Genomic DNA, 15510 nt, shown 5'->3' on the forward strand with positions numbered 1-15510 from the left:
ACACAGCTCCGGTCATTAATGTGATGATCCTCTGTCCAAGGTGATGTTGTGTAGTATCATAGAAAGGTCTGTGTGCCAGGTGATTTTTTAAAAATTGTTTTAGTTCTTTCCTAAAGGACAGGTTAACCAAATAAAAACTCTTTTCTGAATAAAGTGCTGTTCATCAAGGACTTGAATTGTGATGTTGCACCTGGAGAAAGAGGCAGAGCAGAGCCTGATAACCCTGGACTCCACAGTGGGCAGGGAGGGATGGGGGAAGAAAATTACCACTCACCAGGGAAATACAGAACAATGTTCCACACCTAAAATAAAGCCTTTCTTTGTCAAGCCTGTCTACTTGCTCCCTCCCATGGAAGGAAGCCTGCCTGTTGGCACATCACACCCACTTCTTTTACTGAGCTCTGGGCAGCCTTGCCTTTCAAAAAGAGAGGCCTCATGGGAAAACACACTTATGTAACTACAAGAGGCCCAGCTATTTATACTAGCTATTCTAGTCTTTCATTTATAAATATGAGCTTTTAACATAGACTCAGAAGAAATTCAGTGAAAGGTAATTGCCAGGAAGAGAAGGGTTAAGATAAGCAAAGCAAACAACCAAACCCAAGAGAAAAGAGTTAATGTAGGCAATAAAAAATATTAAAACAAAACTTGTTTTGGTATATTCAGGGAGATTCAAGAGGCTATTGAATTATAAGACAAGACTGGACTGCCAAAGAAATGAGTAGCTAGAAGAAAAAAATTCTTAGAAATTAAAAAGCATAATTAAATACACAATAGGGTAAAAACATAGAATAAATCTAGCTGAAGACCAATTGGTAGTCCAGAATACAAAGTTAAATAATTTTCCTAGAACATAGAACAAAAAGAGAAATAAATTAATAGATTGAAGGATAGAGCCATGGAATCCCACACCCACCATATAGAGATTTCAAAAGAGAGAAAAAAGAGGGGCGCCTGGGTGGCTTAGTCGGTTAAGCGTCCGACTTTCGCTTAGGTCATGATCTCGCGGTTCGTGGGTTCGAGCCCCGCGTCGGGCTCTGTGCTGACTGCCAGCTCAGAGCCTGGAGCCTGTTTCAGTCTGTGACTCCCTCTCTCTCTGACCCTCCCCTGCTCACGCTGTCTCTCTCTCTCTCCTAGAAATAAAAAAAAAAAAAAGAGAGAGAGAAAAAAGAGAATGGTTTAGAAAGGAGTATAATGTAGATTACAAAATAAAAATAAATAGGGATTTCAGAAGTAAGTAGGCAGAAATAACAGAGGGGAAAGAAGTAAAAAGAAAGAACAAACGAACGAAAGAATGAATATAGTTTCTCCAACTGAAGGAAGACTTAATTGTTGAGAATAAAAAAACTCACTGAATGCTTAGTTGGGAAAAGCAAAAAATAAAAGGCACATGCTTAGACCTAGGGTAGTGAAATTTCATACCTCTAAGGTAAGAAAGGAAATCTTAAACATTTCCAAAGAGGAAATAAGCTAACAAAATTTTCTACAAAGGGATAGGAATACTATTGTTATCAAACTTTTGAAATATTGATTACCTAATGACAGTGGAATAGTCAAATTTTTTGAAGTATTTTGAACCAAGAGATTTATAAAAAATCCAAACTATTATTCAAGTTTGAAATAAAATGAAAATATTTTCAGGCCTACAGGTATTTAGAGAATTTATATCTATGCAACTTTTCTGGGCAAAAAAATCTTTTAAGATTTATTCCAGTAAAGTAAAAATACTCCATGAAAGTATGACATAGGATATAGAAAGCAATAGTAGGGAAATGAGCAAATTCTACAGTTTAGTGTAAACTGTTGAAATTGTGTCTTGTCAAACTTAATGCAATTGTTAAGAAAAGTTTCCTTGAAAATGAAAAGGGTAGTAAAACAACCAGTAATCATCTGTAACTAATAAAATCGCAGATTATTTCAACCAAACATTGGAAGGTCTGGGGTGAGAAAGGAATCTTATTTGGGAAGAATAAATTATAGATGTTGATTAATTTTCAACATAGAAAACTTAATTGTGTATACTTTAATTTTAAAAAAAATTTAAAGTTTTATTTTTAGTTTATTTTTGAGAGAGAGAGAGAGAGAGAGAGGGAGAGAGAGAATGAGTGGGGGAGGGGCAGAGAGAGAGGGAGACAGAGGAGCTGAAAGAAGGCTCCAAGCTGTCAGCTCAAACCCATGAACCTTGATATAATGACCTGAGTTTAATTCAGACAATCAACTGAGCCACCCAGGTGGCCCGTATGTGTACATTTTAAATACAAGAGCATACTAGGGTAATACATTTAATATATATAATGGTCTAAGTTACTAAAGGGGGGAAAATGAACCAAAAATGTTTGATCAATATACATAAAGACAGCAAAAAGTAAACAAAAATGTAACAGAAAATATGAAAAAGATAATAAAAAGAGCATACTAGATATCAGTTATCACAATAAATAAACATGAGTTAAAATCTTACACTAAAAGATACTATATGAATGGTTGAAAACATTCACACAAACTACATATCCAAGTATATGCTATTTGTAATAGGTATACCAAAAAAGAACAAATAGAAAACGATTATGAAATATAGGTCCCCATAAAATTATTACAGGCAAATTGTAACAAAAGGAAAGCTGAAACAATAATGTAAAATGAAATGGAAATTAGAGCAAAGAGGTTTAAATGGGACAGATAGTAATATTTCATATTGATAGCCAGTAAAATCTAACAAACTATAATGACTATGAGACTTTGTCCACCAAACAAAAAGCAGTAGAACAAGTAAACCAAATCTGTTAGAATTACAAGAATAAATTGATGAAAACAGAAGAGAGCCTTCTTAAAAATCTCTATTGCAATAATTTTCGGGCTTCACTCTGAAACCATAAAGCTACGTGAGTTCTTTTGCCAATTCCATTTAGTTATCTTTATATTAACATCCTTCTGCTTTTCTTTTCCTGCACTTTCCCTAAATGGCTTATCAAAGCTCATATTTTAAGGTCTTCTTTTGGGGAGGGTGCTATAGTCAAAAGGACTCTTTGTTAAGTTTTGTGATTGGCAAATGAAGCGGGTAAAGTTATTTTGCTAAAGAGCTGATGGGAGGATGTTTGAATGTTTTTCGGAAGGCAACATTTCTTTTCTCACCAGCTTGCCACTAATCCTTGAGTATGACTCTACCAGTGTTGATTTCGTGGATGCTCAAGGCTAGATGTAACCTTGCTGACATCTCATAATTATTTTAGATCAAGACACGAAGCTCATCATCCTACATTTTGGTTCCAGCCACCACTCACTGTCTACCTTCAAGAAAGTCACATAACGGGGCACCTGGGTGGCTTAGTCGGTTAAGCATCCGACTTTCGCTTAGGTCATGATCTCGCGGTTCGTGGGTTCGAGCCCCGCGTTGGGCTCTGTGCTGACTGCCAGCTCAGAGCCTGGAGCCTGTTTCAGTCTGTGACTCCCTCTCTCTCTGACCCTCCCCTGCTCACGCTGTCTCTCTCTCTCTCTCCTAGAAATAAAAAAAAAAAAGAAAGAAAGTCACATAACTTCTCTGGATCTCAGTTAGCTTGTCTTTGAAATAAGGAAATCAAGGCTAGAATAGACAGTTATTAAGACCCTCTTCTTCCTCTTAAGTTTCATTTTTCTACTGCATGATTTTTACTCCTATTTTTCTCCATACAAGCAAAATATTTTTATTATTTTATAATGATAAAAGAAGGAAAATAAAGATTTCTTTTTGGTGTATACCACAGCTAAGGAAAGTAGAAGAATAAGGGAACTGATAGGATTTTTATGTACTTTGATGACAAAAAAAGTTAACAATAACTATTTGCCATGAAACTTATCATAGTTCCCAAAACACATATATAAAGGATCGTACTTTCAAAATCTAGAAAAGATATTTTTATCAGTCCTTTTCCTAGAATCCTATAATGACAGAAACACTTCTGTCATATATCTTATGAAATATGAAAGCTGACTTTTCATCTTCTTATACTTGTCAAATCTTTGGAAGAAAAGAATAACAACATGTTTGACAGAGTAGTAGTTGTTGCGGGTGATTGAAAGGACCGTTGTTACTGTTTCTTAGCTTTATTTGGCCCCCTCCTTGTCCGTAGGGATCAATAATGCTGAGGATTTTGATGGTGTTGGGCAATTGTGTCTTGAATATGTGGCTTGGGCTTTCTCCTTATAAATGTGGCTTCTCCCTTATTTAGCTGCATTACAGGCACTAAAGAGAAAGAAGAGGTTTGAGAAGCAGCTCACTCAGATTGATGGCACACTTTCCACCATTGAGTTCCAGAGAGAAGCCTTGGAAAACTCACACACCAACACTGAGGTGTTAAGAAACATGGGCTTTGCGGCAAAAGCGATGAAAGCAGTTCATGAAAACATGTGAGTGACTTTGGCCTCCTTCTAAGTCATACATTCCCTCAATGTTGGGAAGAGCCTTTGGAATTATGTGATGATTCTGGCAGAAATGGAATTACTCATTTGAAGCTTTTTGACATGTTGGAATGGAATGCCCCCTTGGAGAAAGATTAGAAGTAAAAGTAGAAAAAAAAAAGACCATGAAAAAATGAAGACGTTCATTTTGCTCTTAATGTTTCCTAGTTGCCTCAATATTGTCTGACACTCCACCTGTAAATGCTTTTACACTACAGTTGTTGGTTTTTTTAGGTTTATTTACTTATTTTGAGAGAGACAGAGAGTGTGTGAGCAGGGGAGAGGCAGAAAGAGAGGGAGGCAGAGAATTCTAAGCAGGTTCCACATGCAGAGCCTGACGGGGGGTGGGGCTCGGACTCACCAAACCATAAGATCATGACCTGAGCTGAAACGAAGAGTCAGACGCTTAACCAACTGAGCGACCCAGGCACCCCTATGCTCTCGTTTTTTTTAAAAGCCCTAAATGTCAACATCTGTGAGAGTGTTAGAATTGTCGACTAGTGGTTGTCAAACCCAAAAAACTGGGGTGCCTGGGTGGCTCAGTCAGTTAAGTGTCTGACTTCGGCTCAGGTCATGATCTCGCGGTTCATGGGTTCCAGCCCCACATCAGGCTCTGTGCTGACAGCGAGCTCAGAGCCTGGAGCTTGTTTCAGATTCTGTATCTCCCTCTCTCTCTGACCCTCCCCTGCTCATGCTCTCTCTCTCTCTCTCAGAAATAAATAAAACATTAAAAAGATTTAAAAAAACCCAGAAAACTACAAAAGAGAACACAGATGGTCAAGATCCTTGAAGGGTAGGAATTGGGCCTTTTTGTTTTTAACCACATTCTCCAGGTGATTCTGATATTAACCAGTGTTTGAGAAGCATTGACCTAGAATAATTGCTATAAGCATGAATTTGAGGTCAGATTTTCTGAGTTATAATCCCAGTTTCATTGCCAACTGTCCTTGAGCAAATTACTTTGCTTCTCCCTGACTCAATTTGCTTAGCTGTAAATTGGAGATCATAATAATACTTACCTCCTGTAGTTATTGTGAGATTCAGTGAGATACTAGATACAGTGTACTTAGCATAGTTTCTGGCACAAAGAAAGCACTCAGTACCAATACTCATAGTAGTAGCAGGGCTGGTGATAATTTGCTTTGCCATTCACACTGGGAAGTCAACAACTGGCACCTGATTCTTTCCCGAGATTAGGTATGATAGTGAGGTCTAGGTCAAAGATGCATAAGAGCAATGAGTGCCTGATGGATGTGGAGAAATGTCTGTGGGTGGGAAAAGTGGGACAGGGGGAGGCTGCGGTCAGTGAAGACATCTTTGCTAACATTTTCTTGCCTTGATAATTCATTGATAATCAGTTGTTATTTTGATAACTTCAGAAAGATCACTAGAGTCATTGTCAGAGTCAAAAATCTGTCATTGCTGTAAAGCTGGGGCCTAAACTGTAACGCAGAATTCCAGCCCTTCTCTCCAGGTAGCTGAGCAGCAGTATTCCACTGTACTCCTTTTGAAAAAAATTCAACCTTAGGCCCAAATTCAGCTGTGCCCTTCTCATACTCCTTTTTATAAATGAGCTCCTTGTATATTTATTATAAATACAATGATAATAATTGGAAATAAGGGGTGACTGGCGGATGCTAAAAGAAAACTTTTTAATGTAAAAATACTTGACTTCCCATAATATAGTGTGGAAAACTTGCAAAATATTTATTCCACTGGGAGTCAAAATTTCAGAGTTTAGTTTGCTTAATAGTGAGAGAAATTGTCACTTCTCTGGGATTCAGTCCGTTGCCCTAGTTTCTGAATTGGAGGAATGATTCAGAGACAGAATGGTAGAGAAGCAGGTCAGGTCCTGGCCTTCAGACACTGCCAGCTGGGGCTGGTGGTTAGAGGCTGGTGGGGCTCAGGTGCCAGAAACTGTCTTCAAAGCAGCTGTTCGTCGTGGGCCTGTAGCCACCTGGATTCCTGTGCTGAGGTTGCTGATTCTCCTGAGAGCTTCCGAGGCCTCATTCTGCTCTCATTAGTATTCCCCGTGGGCTGCAGCAGCCATGGGAAAGCTCTCAGGGAGTCAGGATCTCAGAGCCACTAAGCATTCTAGAAAATCTCTAGTTCCAGAGCTTAGCTTCTCTAAAAGGCTGTTGTTGGATACTTGCTGGTGAGAGTTGCCACAGCTTATCTTGGTCATGGTGGTCCATGGTGGTCCTTGGTGGTCCTCGGTGGTCCATGGCACCATTTCCTGCTGAACTGATACATGGCAGCATATATTAAATTCTATGTGTGTTCTATAAGACAGAATTTCAGAATGCATCTACAAATGTTGTTATAGTCTCTAGTGATGCCTAAATGTAATGGCTATTTATCAAATAATTAAAATATATGTGTATGCAGGATTATTACTTTTCATGAAATGCAAGTTGTTTAAATACTGTCTCCAGAAAGTTTTATTATCTTACTGAAATAACTAAGAGTTCATATTAAATTGACTCATTTTTCACATGGGATTATATCTGAATTCATCTTATTTTTTTATTACTATTTTTATTTTAGAGAGTGTATAAGTGGGGGAGAAGGGCAGAGAGAGAGAGGGGAGAGGGAGAGGTTGAGAGAGAGAGAGAGAGAGAGAGAGAGAATCTCAAGCAGGATCCACACTCGGCAGGCCCAATGCAGGGCTTGATCCCACAAACTTGGGATCATGACCTGAGCCAAATTAAAAAAAATTTTTTTGATGTTTTATTAGTTTCTGAGAGAGAGAGAGACAGAACGAGAGACAGCGTGATCACGGGAGGGTCAGAGAGAGAGGGAGATACAGAATCTGAAATCCAGGCTCTGGGCTAGCTGTCAGCACAGAGCCTGATGCAGGGCTTGAACCCACAAATTGTGAGACCATAACCTGAGCCGAAGTCGGACGCTTAATTGACTGAGCCACCCAGGTGCCCTGTGACCTGAGCCAAAATTAAGAGTCAGAGGCTCAACTGACTGAGCCACCCAGGTGCCCCTGAATTCATAATTTTAAAGTAAAATTCTAAAATATTTTGAGGTGCCTGAGTGGCTCAGTTGGTTAAACATCTGACTCCTGATTTTGGCTCAGGTCATGATCTAATGGTTCATGAGTTTGAGGCCCATGTCGGGCTCTGCCCTGACAGCAGGGATCATGCTTGGGATTCTCTCTTTCCTTCTCTCTCTCTGCCCCTCCCTGGTCCGTGTCCTCTCTTTCTCAAAATAAACAAATAAACATTTAAAATAAAACAAAATAAAATATTTCAACAACATATTATTTCCCAGGGATCTGGACAAAATAGATGATTTGATGCAAGAAATCACAGAGCAGCAGGACATCGCCCAAGAAATCTCAGAAGCCTTTTCTCAACGGGTTGGATTTGGCGATGACTTTGATGAGGTGGGTAACACAGTGTAAATAATGGAGTATTGTGGGTGCTAAAATGGATAGCTTCCTCTCATATATAGCAGGTGGGTTTTCTTCAATATTTTCCTAAATATCATTTAAAGAATAAATTATATTTGTTAGTGATGTACTTCTCTTAAGGGGTACTTGAAAGTGTTGGTAGCTCTGATTTAAAAGAAAGATCGATACAGTTTAGCAAACTGCCCCCTAATTAAGTTTTCAGCAGCATGTGATTATGTAAAGTTAGTGACTTTTAATGTTTGAAGCCTAAATAGCACCATTACACGAATCAAATGCTCGCACATCTGGGCAAAACAAAGCAGACTGTGTCACTCTGCAAGAAACATACGTATCATGCTCTGTAGTTGTTAGAGCTTAGTCTGCCTCTGTTTATTACACAGGCTATGAAACAAAATAAGTGTGGAGTGGCATTATTAACACACACATTCCATTTAGATTAATCAGTCCAATAATAGAGACTACAATTACAATGGTGGTTTTGCACTGTGAATTTCAATTGTTCTACTCAAAGCACACGTAAGTAGGACTAGTATATGCTAAATGTTTCCAGTTCTCTGATTAGTATGGGAAAGAATCTGACTTCCCTACTTTCTATTAAGTAAGATGTGGTTCCATGGAAACCTAGAAAATGAGAATTGAGTGTCATCAATTTTTAAAAATAGTGTAGACCACCATATATGGAATTTAAGAAACAAAACAAAGTTTAAAAAGAGACCAAAAAAAATCAGGCTCTTAAATATAGAAAACAAACTGGTGGTCGCCACAGGGGAGGGAGTTGTGGGGAGGGGTGAAATAGGTGATGGGGATTAAAGAGTGCTCTTATCATGATGAGCACTGAGTAATGTATAGAATTGTTGAATCATATTGTACACCTGATATTAATATAACACTGTATGTTAATTATATTGGAATTAAAATAAAAAATATGCCTCCCCCCACCAAAATGGTATAGACCAGGGGCTAGAAAATTTGGCTTTTAGGACAAATCCTTCCCATGGTTCTTTTTTTTTGGTGTATGAGCTAAGAATACTACATGTTTAAAGGACTGCAGAAAATAACAGCAGTAACAGTAGAAACAAAGAAGATTATGCAAAAGAGACTGTATGTGGCTGGCAAGCCTAAAATACTGCTATCTGGCCGTTTAAAGAAATGGTTGCCTACCCCTGGTTAGCCCAATATGCATCTAGTGAGTGTATTACAATATGGTGGAAAGGGCTCTGGGGTCGTAAGGACATCTGGGTTCTGCCATTTGTTACTAAACTTTGTGTAAGTCCCTTCACTTTTCTGACCCTTAGTTTTCTCATCTATAAAATGAAAATTACTGGATTGCTAGATTATCTCTGAAGTTTCTTAATTCTAAAATGATTTTTATCAGTGAATGAGTGTTTGGTATTCAAAGGCTGTAAGTGATGGAGGAGATGATTATTCTGTCATGATACTTATTAAAGAAAATATCAATATTTTCTTTGTACTGTTGATTAACTATCAAGCTCTATTGACAATTCTGGGCACACATTCAATGTAGAATAGTGTGTTCTGCCATTACTATATTTACTATATTTGTTCCTAATTGTTTTGTGAGCAAAAATAGGCATCAGAGTATTCATTCTGAAAGCCCTTTATTAATAAAGCTTGTAGAAATCCAGAAGGCTCACAAGTACAAGTCACATCACCTGGTGACATACACTTTTATGATTTATTTCCTTTTCATGAGGTAGATTTAACAGTGGTCAATCATTAAGCTTGCTGCACATCTGATATACATTGACTTGATCAAATGTTGTGGTTGGCTTAAGTATCTCCTGTCTTGGCCCATAGTATTTCTCATTTTAATACGAGATAATGATTTGTTTATGTACCTTTCTCCCACATTCGATAATGAGCTCCTTAAATGTAGGGACTGTTGATTCAACCTTGCATCCCCCACATTGAGTTCAATACCTGACCATGAGTGAGCTCTCAATAAATTTGTTCAATGATGAATGGATGAATAAATGAAGACTCTCATTGGTCAAATAAATATGAGTGTCTTAGGTCATTTATAATGGTGACAACCTCAGAATTCTAATGATGACAAATTTAAGTTTTGACTCCCAAGCTCACTCAGTGGGGATTGGACTCTACCTGAGTATTTATGGAGCCAATTAGATCTGAACTATCATAGTCATATCTGCTATAAGGTGACTTATGCCCTTAAAGTCTTAAACTAGACTTGCTTCTCTAAGATTCTTAGGGCAGAGAATAGTTTAGGATTAAACCAGACTCTCTGAGACTAAAGCTAAAAGAAATAGGTACAGTGTACCTACCTTGAGGTGAAGTTTTCTGTACCCTACACATAGCATGATTTACACTGACTTTGGAACATTATGGCTTTGCTATACCTGCTATATTTTCAAAAGCATTAGACCAGATGAAAATGTTTATTTGCTCCAATTAAAGTTTTACAGATTCTTACTTTTTTACAATAGGAAAGATACAGAGGAAAAAATGACAGACAAGGTGTAAATTTCCTAGAAACTGTGGAATTTATATATTCAGCTAACACAAATTACTTGAATAACTGTTTACTGAAGTATTATAAGATTAACTACAACAAATTTGCACAACCCAAAATATTCATTTTTTAATCATTGCTCAGTGTTGCAAAAAAGACTTAGTCTTAAAATAAATATTCCATTTCACTGGGTTCTCCCATATCAATTGGGTAGCAGATGTTCTTATTATTGTGTTTGAGGAAGCCCACTTCTTGAAACGTTAACTCCATAATTCTTTCTTTCTCCTATGTTCAGGATGAGTTGATGGCAGAACTTGAAGAATTGGAGCAGGAAGAATTAAATAAGAAGATGACAAATATCCGCCTTCCAAATGTGCCTTCTTCCTCCCTCCCCACACAACCAGCTAGAATGCCGGGTCGAATGTCAGGCACGTCTTCCACTGCACATCGGTCCCGAGCAGGTCTGTTGCATACCTCAACTACCTACAGTCAGATACTTGCCTAAAATAATTACCCAGGTCCATCCCTTTTAACACTTATTTTTCACTTCATAAATGTTTACCTTTTAAAACCTGTACCCATACCTGTTTTCTCTGCTGAAAGTAGGAATGTCAACAACTACTAATTTTTATCTCTTTTATGTTCCAGCATCTTCCAAGAGGGCAGAAGAGGATGATGATATCAAACAGTTGGCAGCTTGGGCTACTTAAACTACAGTGGAATTTGTTGACATCTAAATTAATGAACTGTACAGAAGAATAAGAAAACATGTTTTTGCAATGTTCAGAAGTTCGCAAAGACCCTGTTTTATATTTACACTGGATGAGTAATTGTCTTTTAAGCTTTGTAAGTAAAAGTTACAAAGAATCGTGTGTAGACATAGAATCAGAGATGGAAAGAAGCTCCTGGTAGCATCTTGGAGGATCTTTTCATGCTGATGGGTGGGGATATTCTAACTTGTTAAGTCTTGTATTTCTAGTCCTGACACATAGTTGGTGGCCTCTATACACTTGTTGAAAGAAAACGGAATTTTATGAATGTGTAAAACGTTTGTAAGCCATGTAAGAGTGATGCATTGAAGATAATAGCTAAAGAAAATATCTTTCTTTTCTACATGAAGGCAAGTTTGCTGTGTGTATCCATGTTAGAACATGTCTACCCCATGGTAAATGGAAATACACCACGTCTCTTGTGGGAAAAACTACATGTAGAGAAGTCTTATGTGAGTCTATACATAGTTTCACTTCAGTTTTGCAGTTTAAATCTTAAAAGAGCTTTAATTGACATTTATTATGCCAATTAAGCTTGGAATGGGGCAATGGATGCATTTCCCAAAATGTCTGAGAGCACTAACAGCTTACACTGCTGAGCGAGAATCTCCTGGGTGTAATTTAGCCACTTAGGGAGCCACGTTAACACTCCCAGGCCATTATGATGCTGTTGTGGCTTCCGCGTGCGAAATGTGTGAATGTTCATTCTTTCCTATTTTGTGCTCTCTTGTACATTTATTTACACTTTACGGCACGTTCCTTGTAAATACATAAACATAAAGGCAATTAAAAGTGTATTATGAATAAAATTGGCCATAATTATTTTTAAATGAAAATAAATTACAAAATGATGGATTGCCCATAATATGTCATGGACCATATAAAATGACAAATGTCATCATATAAAATGTTCTAGTATTCCCTATATTTGCTGAGGTACATAGTGGAATGTGAAGAACACTAAGCCTGGAGGTAAGAGGTAAGAGGCCTGGATTCTAGCCCTTGCTCTGCCGCTAATGTGACCAGGCACATCATAAACTCTGAACCTTTGTTTCTGCATTGGGTTGGACTTGATGATCTCTAATGGGTCTATCTTGCCACAGGCCTTTTGCAGTGCGGTTCCTCTTAGCAGTCTTCCCACCATCCACACCGGCACCAAATCTTACTTTTTTCCTTAAATCATAGTTAAAACGTTCTTTGTTTTGGGAAACTTTTCCTGATAGCAAAGACTAAATCAAATCTCCTTGTCATATGCTTCCGTAGGACTCTGCTCCCTCTCTAATCACCTACCAGGGTTTATATCACTTGAATGATTACTTCATTATTACTGGTCTTCCCTGCTGGGCTGGGTGACCATGAGGGCATGGACTGTACCTCTTCCAATTCCACAGTGTATCCCTAGGACTCTGCACAGTTCCTTATGTACGGTAAATATTTGATAAATATTTATTAAATGAATGACTAAAGTTTATTTATTTATTTTGAGAGAGCAGGGACAGAGAGAGAGAGAGAGAGAGAGAGAGAATCCCAAGCAGGCTCCACACTGTCTGCACAGAGCCTGATGCAGGGCTTGAACTCACGAATCATGAAATCATGACCTGAACCAAAACCAAGAGTTGGACACTTAATCGACTAAGCCACCCAGATGCCTTGACTATGAACTTTTTGCATCTTTTGGGTCATGATAGAATAACAGCAATTGGATTTACCTCCCATGCTCAAACAACTAGAAAACTGGACAAAATATGTGTAACAGTAGTTTACAGACCTTGAACAACAGGCAGCACTGGACTGATTCTTGAGAGGGAAACAAAGGAACTGAGTACTTCCAGTGCCCCCAGTCACTGCCTTCACAGGGATGGGGAGCCTCAACATAGTCTGGTGATCTTACTGGGAAGAGGAAATGCATGGAGAAGATTCTGGCGCAGTCACACACACACACATACAGAATTTAATAAAACATGGTCTTGTCATCACGTATATTTCTCGCCATGAGTTCTATCCCAAGCTCCAGTCAAGTAGAAGTTAGAGGTTTCCTCTGGTTTTCCTGCCATCTCTTCAATATCAACATCTTTGTCTTAAAGCCTATTTGTTTGATAGTGATATAGTCATTCAGCTCTCTTTTGGTTACAGTTTGCATGGAATATCTTTTTCTATCTTTTTATTCTCAATCTGTATCTGTGCTTGAATCTAAAGTGAGTCTTTTAGGGGCTCCTGGGCGATACAATTAACTGTCCGACTCCTGAATTTGTCTCAGGTCATGATCTTGCAGTCGTGGGATTGAACCCCTCATTGGACTCCACACTGAGCATCGAGCCTGCTTGGGATTCTTTCTCTCTCTCTCCCTCTCTCTCTCTCTTTCTGCCCTTCCCTGGCTTGTGTTCCTTCTCTCCCAAAATAAATAAATAAACATTAAAAAAAGTAAACTGAGTCTTTTGTAGACAGCATGTAATTGGCTATCGCTTTTAAAAACCTATTTACCAATCTCTGCCTTTTAATTAGAGTTTAATCATTTCCTTTGGTACTTTAGAAATTGTTTTAACTCTTTGAATGTATTTAAAATAGCCAATGAAAAGTCTTTGGTAAGTTTAACATGAGCTTTTTTTAAAGGACAGTTTCTATTCTGTACTATTGTGGTTATTTTTCTCTTGTGTTTGGACCATACTTTTTTGATTCCTTGTGAGTCTCATAATTTTTTTTTGTTGAAAATGGGACATTTTGAATATTATATATTTAAATAGTATAATCCACTTTGAGTGCTTGTGGTTGATTCTTATACCTTTTTTTTAAGTTACTTCTCTGAACTAATTTTATGAAGTCTGAATTTTTTGTGTGTACCCCCTGAAGTCTCTATTCCATTAGTGGTCAGCTAATAATTGGACACACATATCCTTAAGCACCTGGAACCAAAATACATTGTATAAACAAAAAGATTCAGCATAAAGTGGTATGTAACACTCTGTACCTTTTATGAATCCACAATAACAATCTACATGATTTATTAATATTTCTGTAAGACTTGTTTCCTTGAATGTGACATATGCATAGGCTGCACTACATGGAAAATAAGGCTGATATTTCATTTCTACAATGCCCAATTCATTCATTCATTTGTTCATGCGTTCATTCACCAGACCACTTGATGATAGATATTGTGAATTTAAACAAGACACAGATCCTGTTCTTAGGTAGGTCCCAGGCCAGCAGTGTGACCTTGGAAGAGTTTCTTAATCTTTTTGAGGTTGAGATTCTTTAATGATATAATAGGAATACTATCATTAATCTCACTGGGTTGTCATGAGAATTAAATGGGAATATGTATGTAAAGCTAGTGCAGTACTCGGTGCAAAGTTAATGCTTAAAAAATGCTTTCTTTCTTCATGCTCTTGTCAATTCTCAGAACAACTGAGGTACCATAAATAACAATGATCACAGTCTGCCATATGCTATTTACATGCCAACTGAGTGCAAAGGGTCTTATGTAATATTTCATTTAGTTTGTAAAACATGGCTATGAAATAGGTATTATAGTAGGTATTAATATAAGTAGCCACTAATAGCAAAATTGAAAGTAGCTCAAAGACATTAAGCAACTTTGTGAGGCCACCACACAGTTGCTAAATTAAGAGTAAGGATTTGAATGCAGGGGGTGTTTCAGTGGCTCGGTTGGTTAAGTGTCCGACTTGGGTTCAGGTCATGACCTCACAGTTTGTGAGTTCGAGCCTCACATTGGGCTTTGTGCTGACAGCTCAGAACCGGGAACCTGCTTCAGATTCTGTGTCTCCCTGTCTCTCTCTGCCCCTCCCCTGCTTGCGCTTTGTCTCTCAAAAATAAACGTTAGAAAAAAGAATTTGAATGCAGGTCTCCTTTAGTTTAACACCTATCTCCTTAACCTTTTCCTACATCTCTGCTGATACTAGCGCTTCCCTCACGAGATGACACAGGCATAAAATCGTTAAGGAATTAGTTCCAGGCCAGTATACCTGAAGGACGATTTCTTGCCTTTCCTTGCCTGTAGAGGGCAGCAGAGAGCCAGACCGAAAGTGGGGAGCACTTCATAATATAACCTTAAACTCTTCTCTACTGGTTTTTCTCCTAAAAGGTTATTTTAATTTAGACAATAAAAAATCACAGCGGTCTAAAACTGTAATGAATTCCTAGGAAAGTGAGCCAGATAGCATTTTTAAATGTTATTTATCTATTTTTCTGATAGCTTTTTAAAAAGAACATTCCTCTTTTTTTTTTTTTTTTTGCAGAGAAAGAAATCAAATCTTGGCCAAAAAGATTAAGCCAATAATAGTTCAGACACTTGTAAAGAGCACTCCCCTAAGTCCCTATTTGAAAAGTTAACCCTTCTGTAGCTTAGTTCTTAGTCAAGATTGAAGAGT

General features: G+C 37.9%; 1 protein-coding gene across 1 annotated transcript in view; it reads left to right on the plus strand.

Moving 5' to 3' along the window:
* The window catches only part of CHMP4C (charged multivesicular body protein 4C), a 30003-nt gene extending 15031 nt beyond the window's left edge, over positions 1-14972 (plus strand). The window contains exons 2-5 of the mRNA XM_077774498.1: positions 4206-4383; positions 7717-7831; positions 10648-10813; positions 11001-14972. Coding sequence (XP_077630624.1) covers positions 4206-4383; positions 7717-7831; positions 10648-10813; positions 11001-11062 — 521 coding nt within the window. The 3' untranslated portion in view covers positions 11063-14972. The remainder of the gene's footprint in view (positions 1-4205; positions 4384-7716; positions 7832-10647; positions 10814-11000) is intronic.
* Positions 14973-15510: the final 538 nt, after the last annotated feature.

The sequence above is a fragment of the Crocuta crocuta genome, unplaced genomic scaffold (genome assembly GCF_008692635.1).
Source record: "Crocuta crocuta isolate KB4526 unplaced genomic scaffold, BGI_CrCroc_1.0 scaffold81, whole genome shotgun sequence".
In the NCBI taxonomy this organism is placed as follows: Eukaryota; Metazoa; Chordata; class Mammalia; order Carnivora; family Hyaenidae; genus Crocuta; species Crocuta crocuta.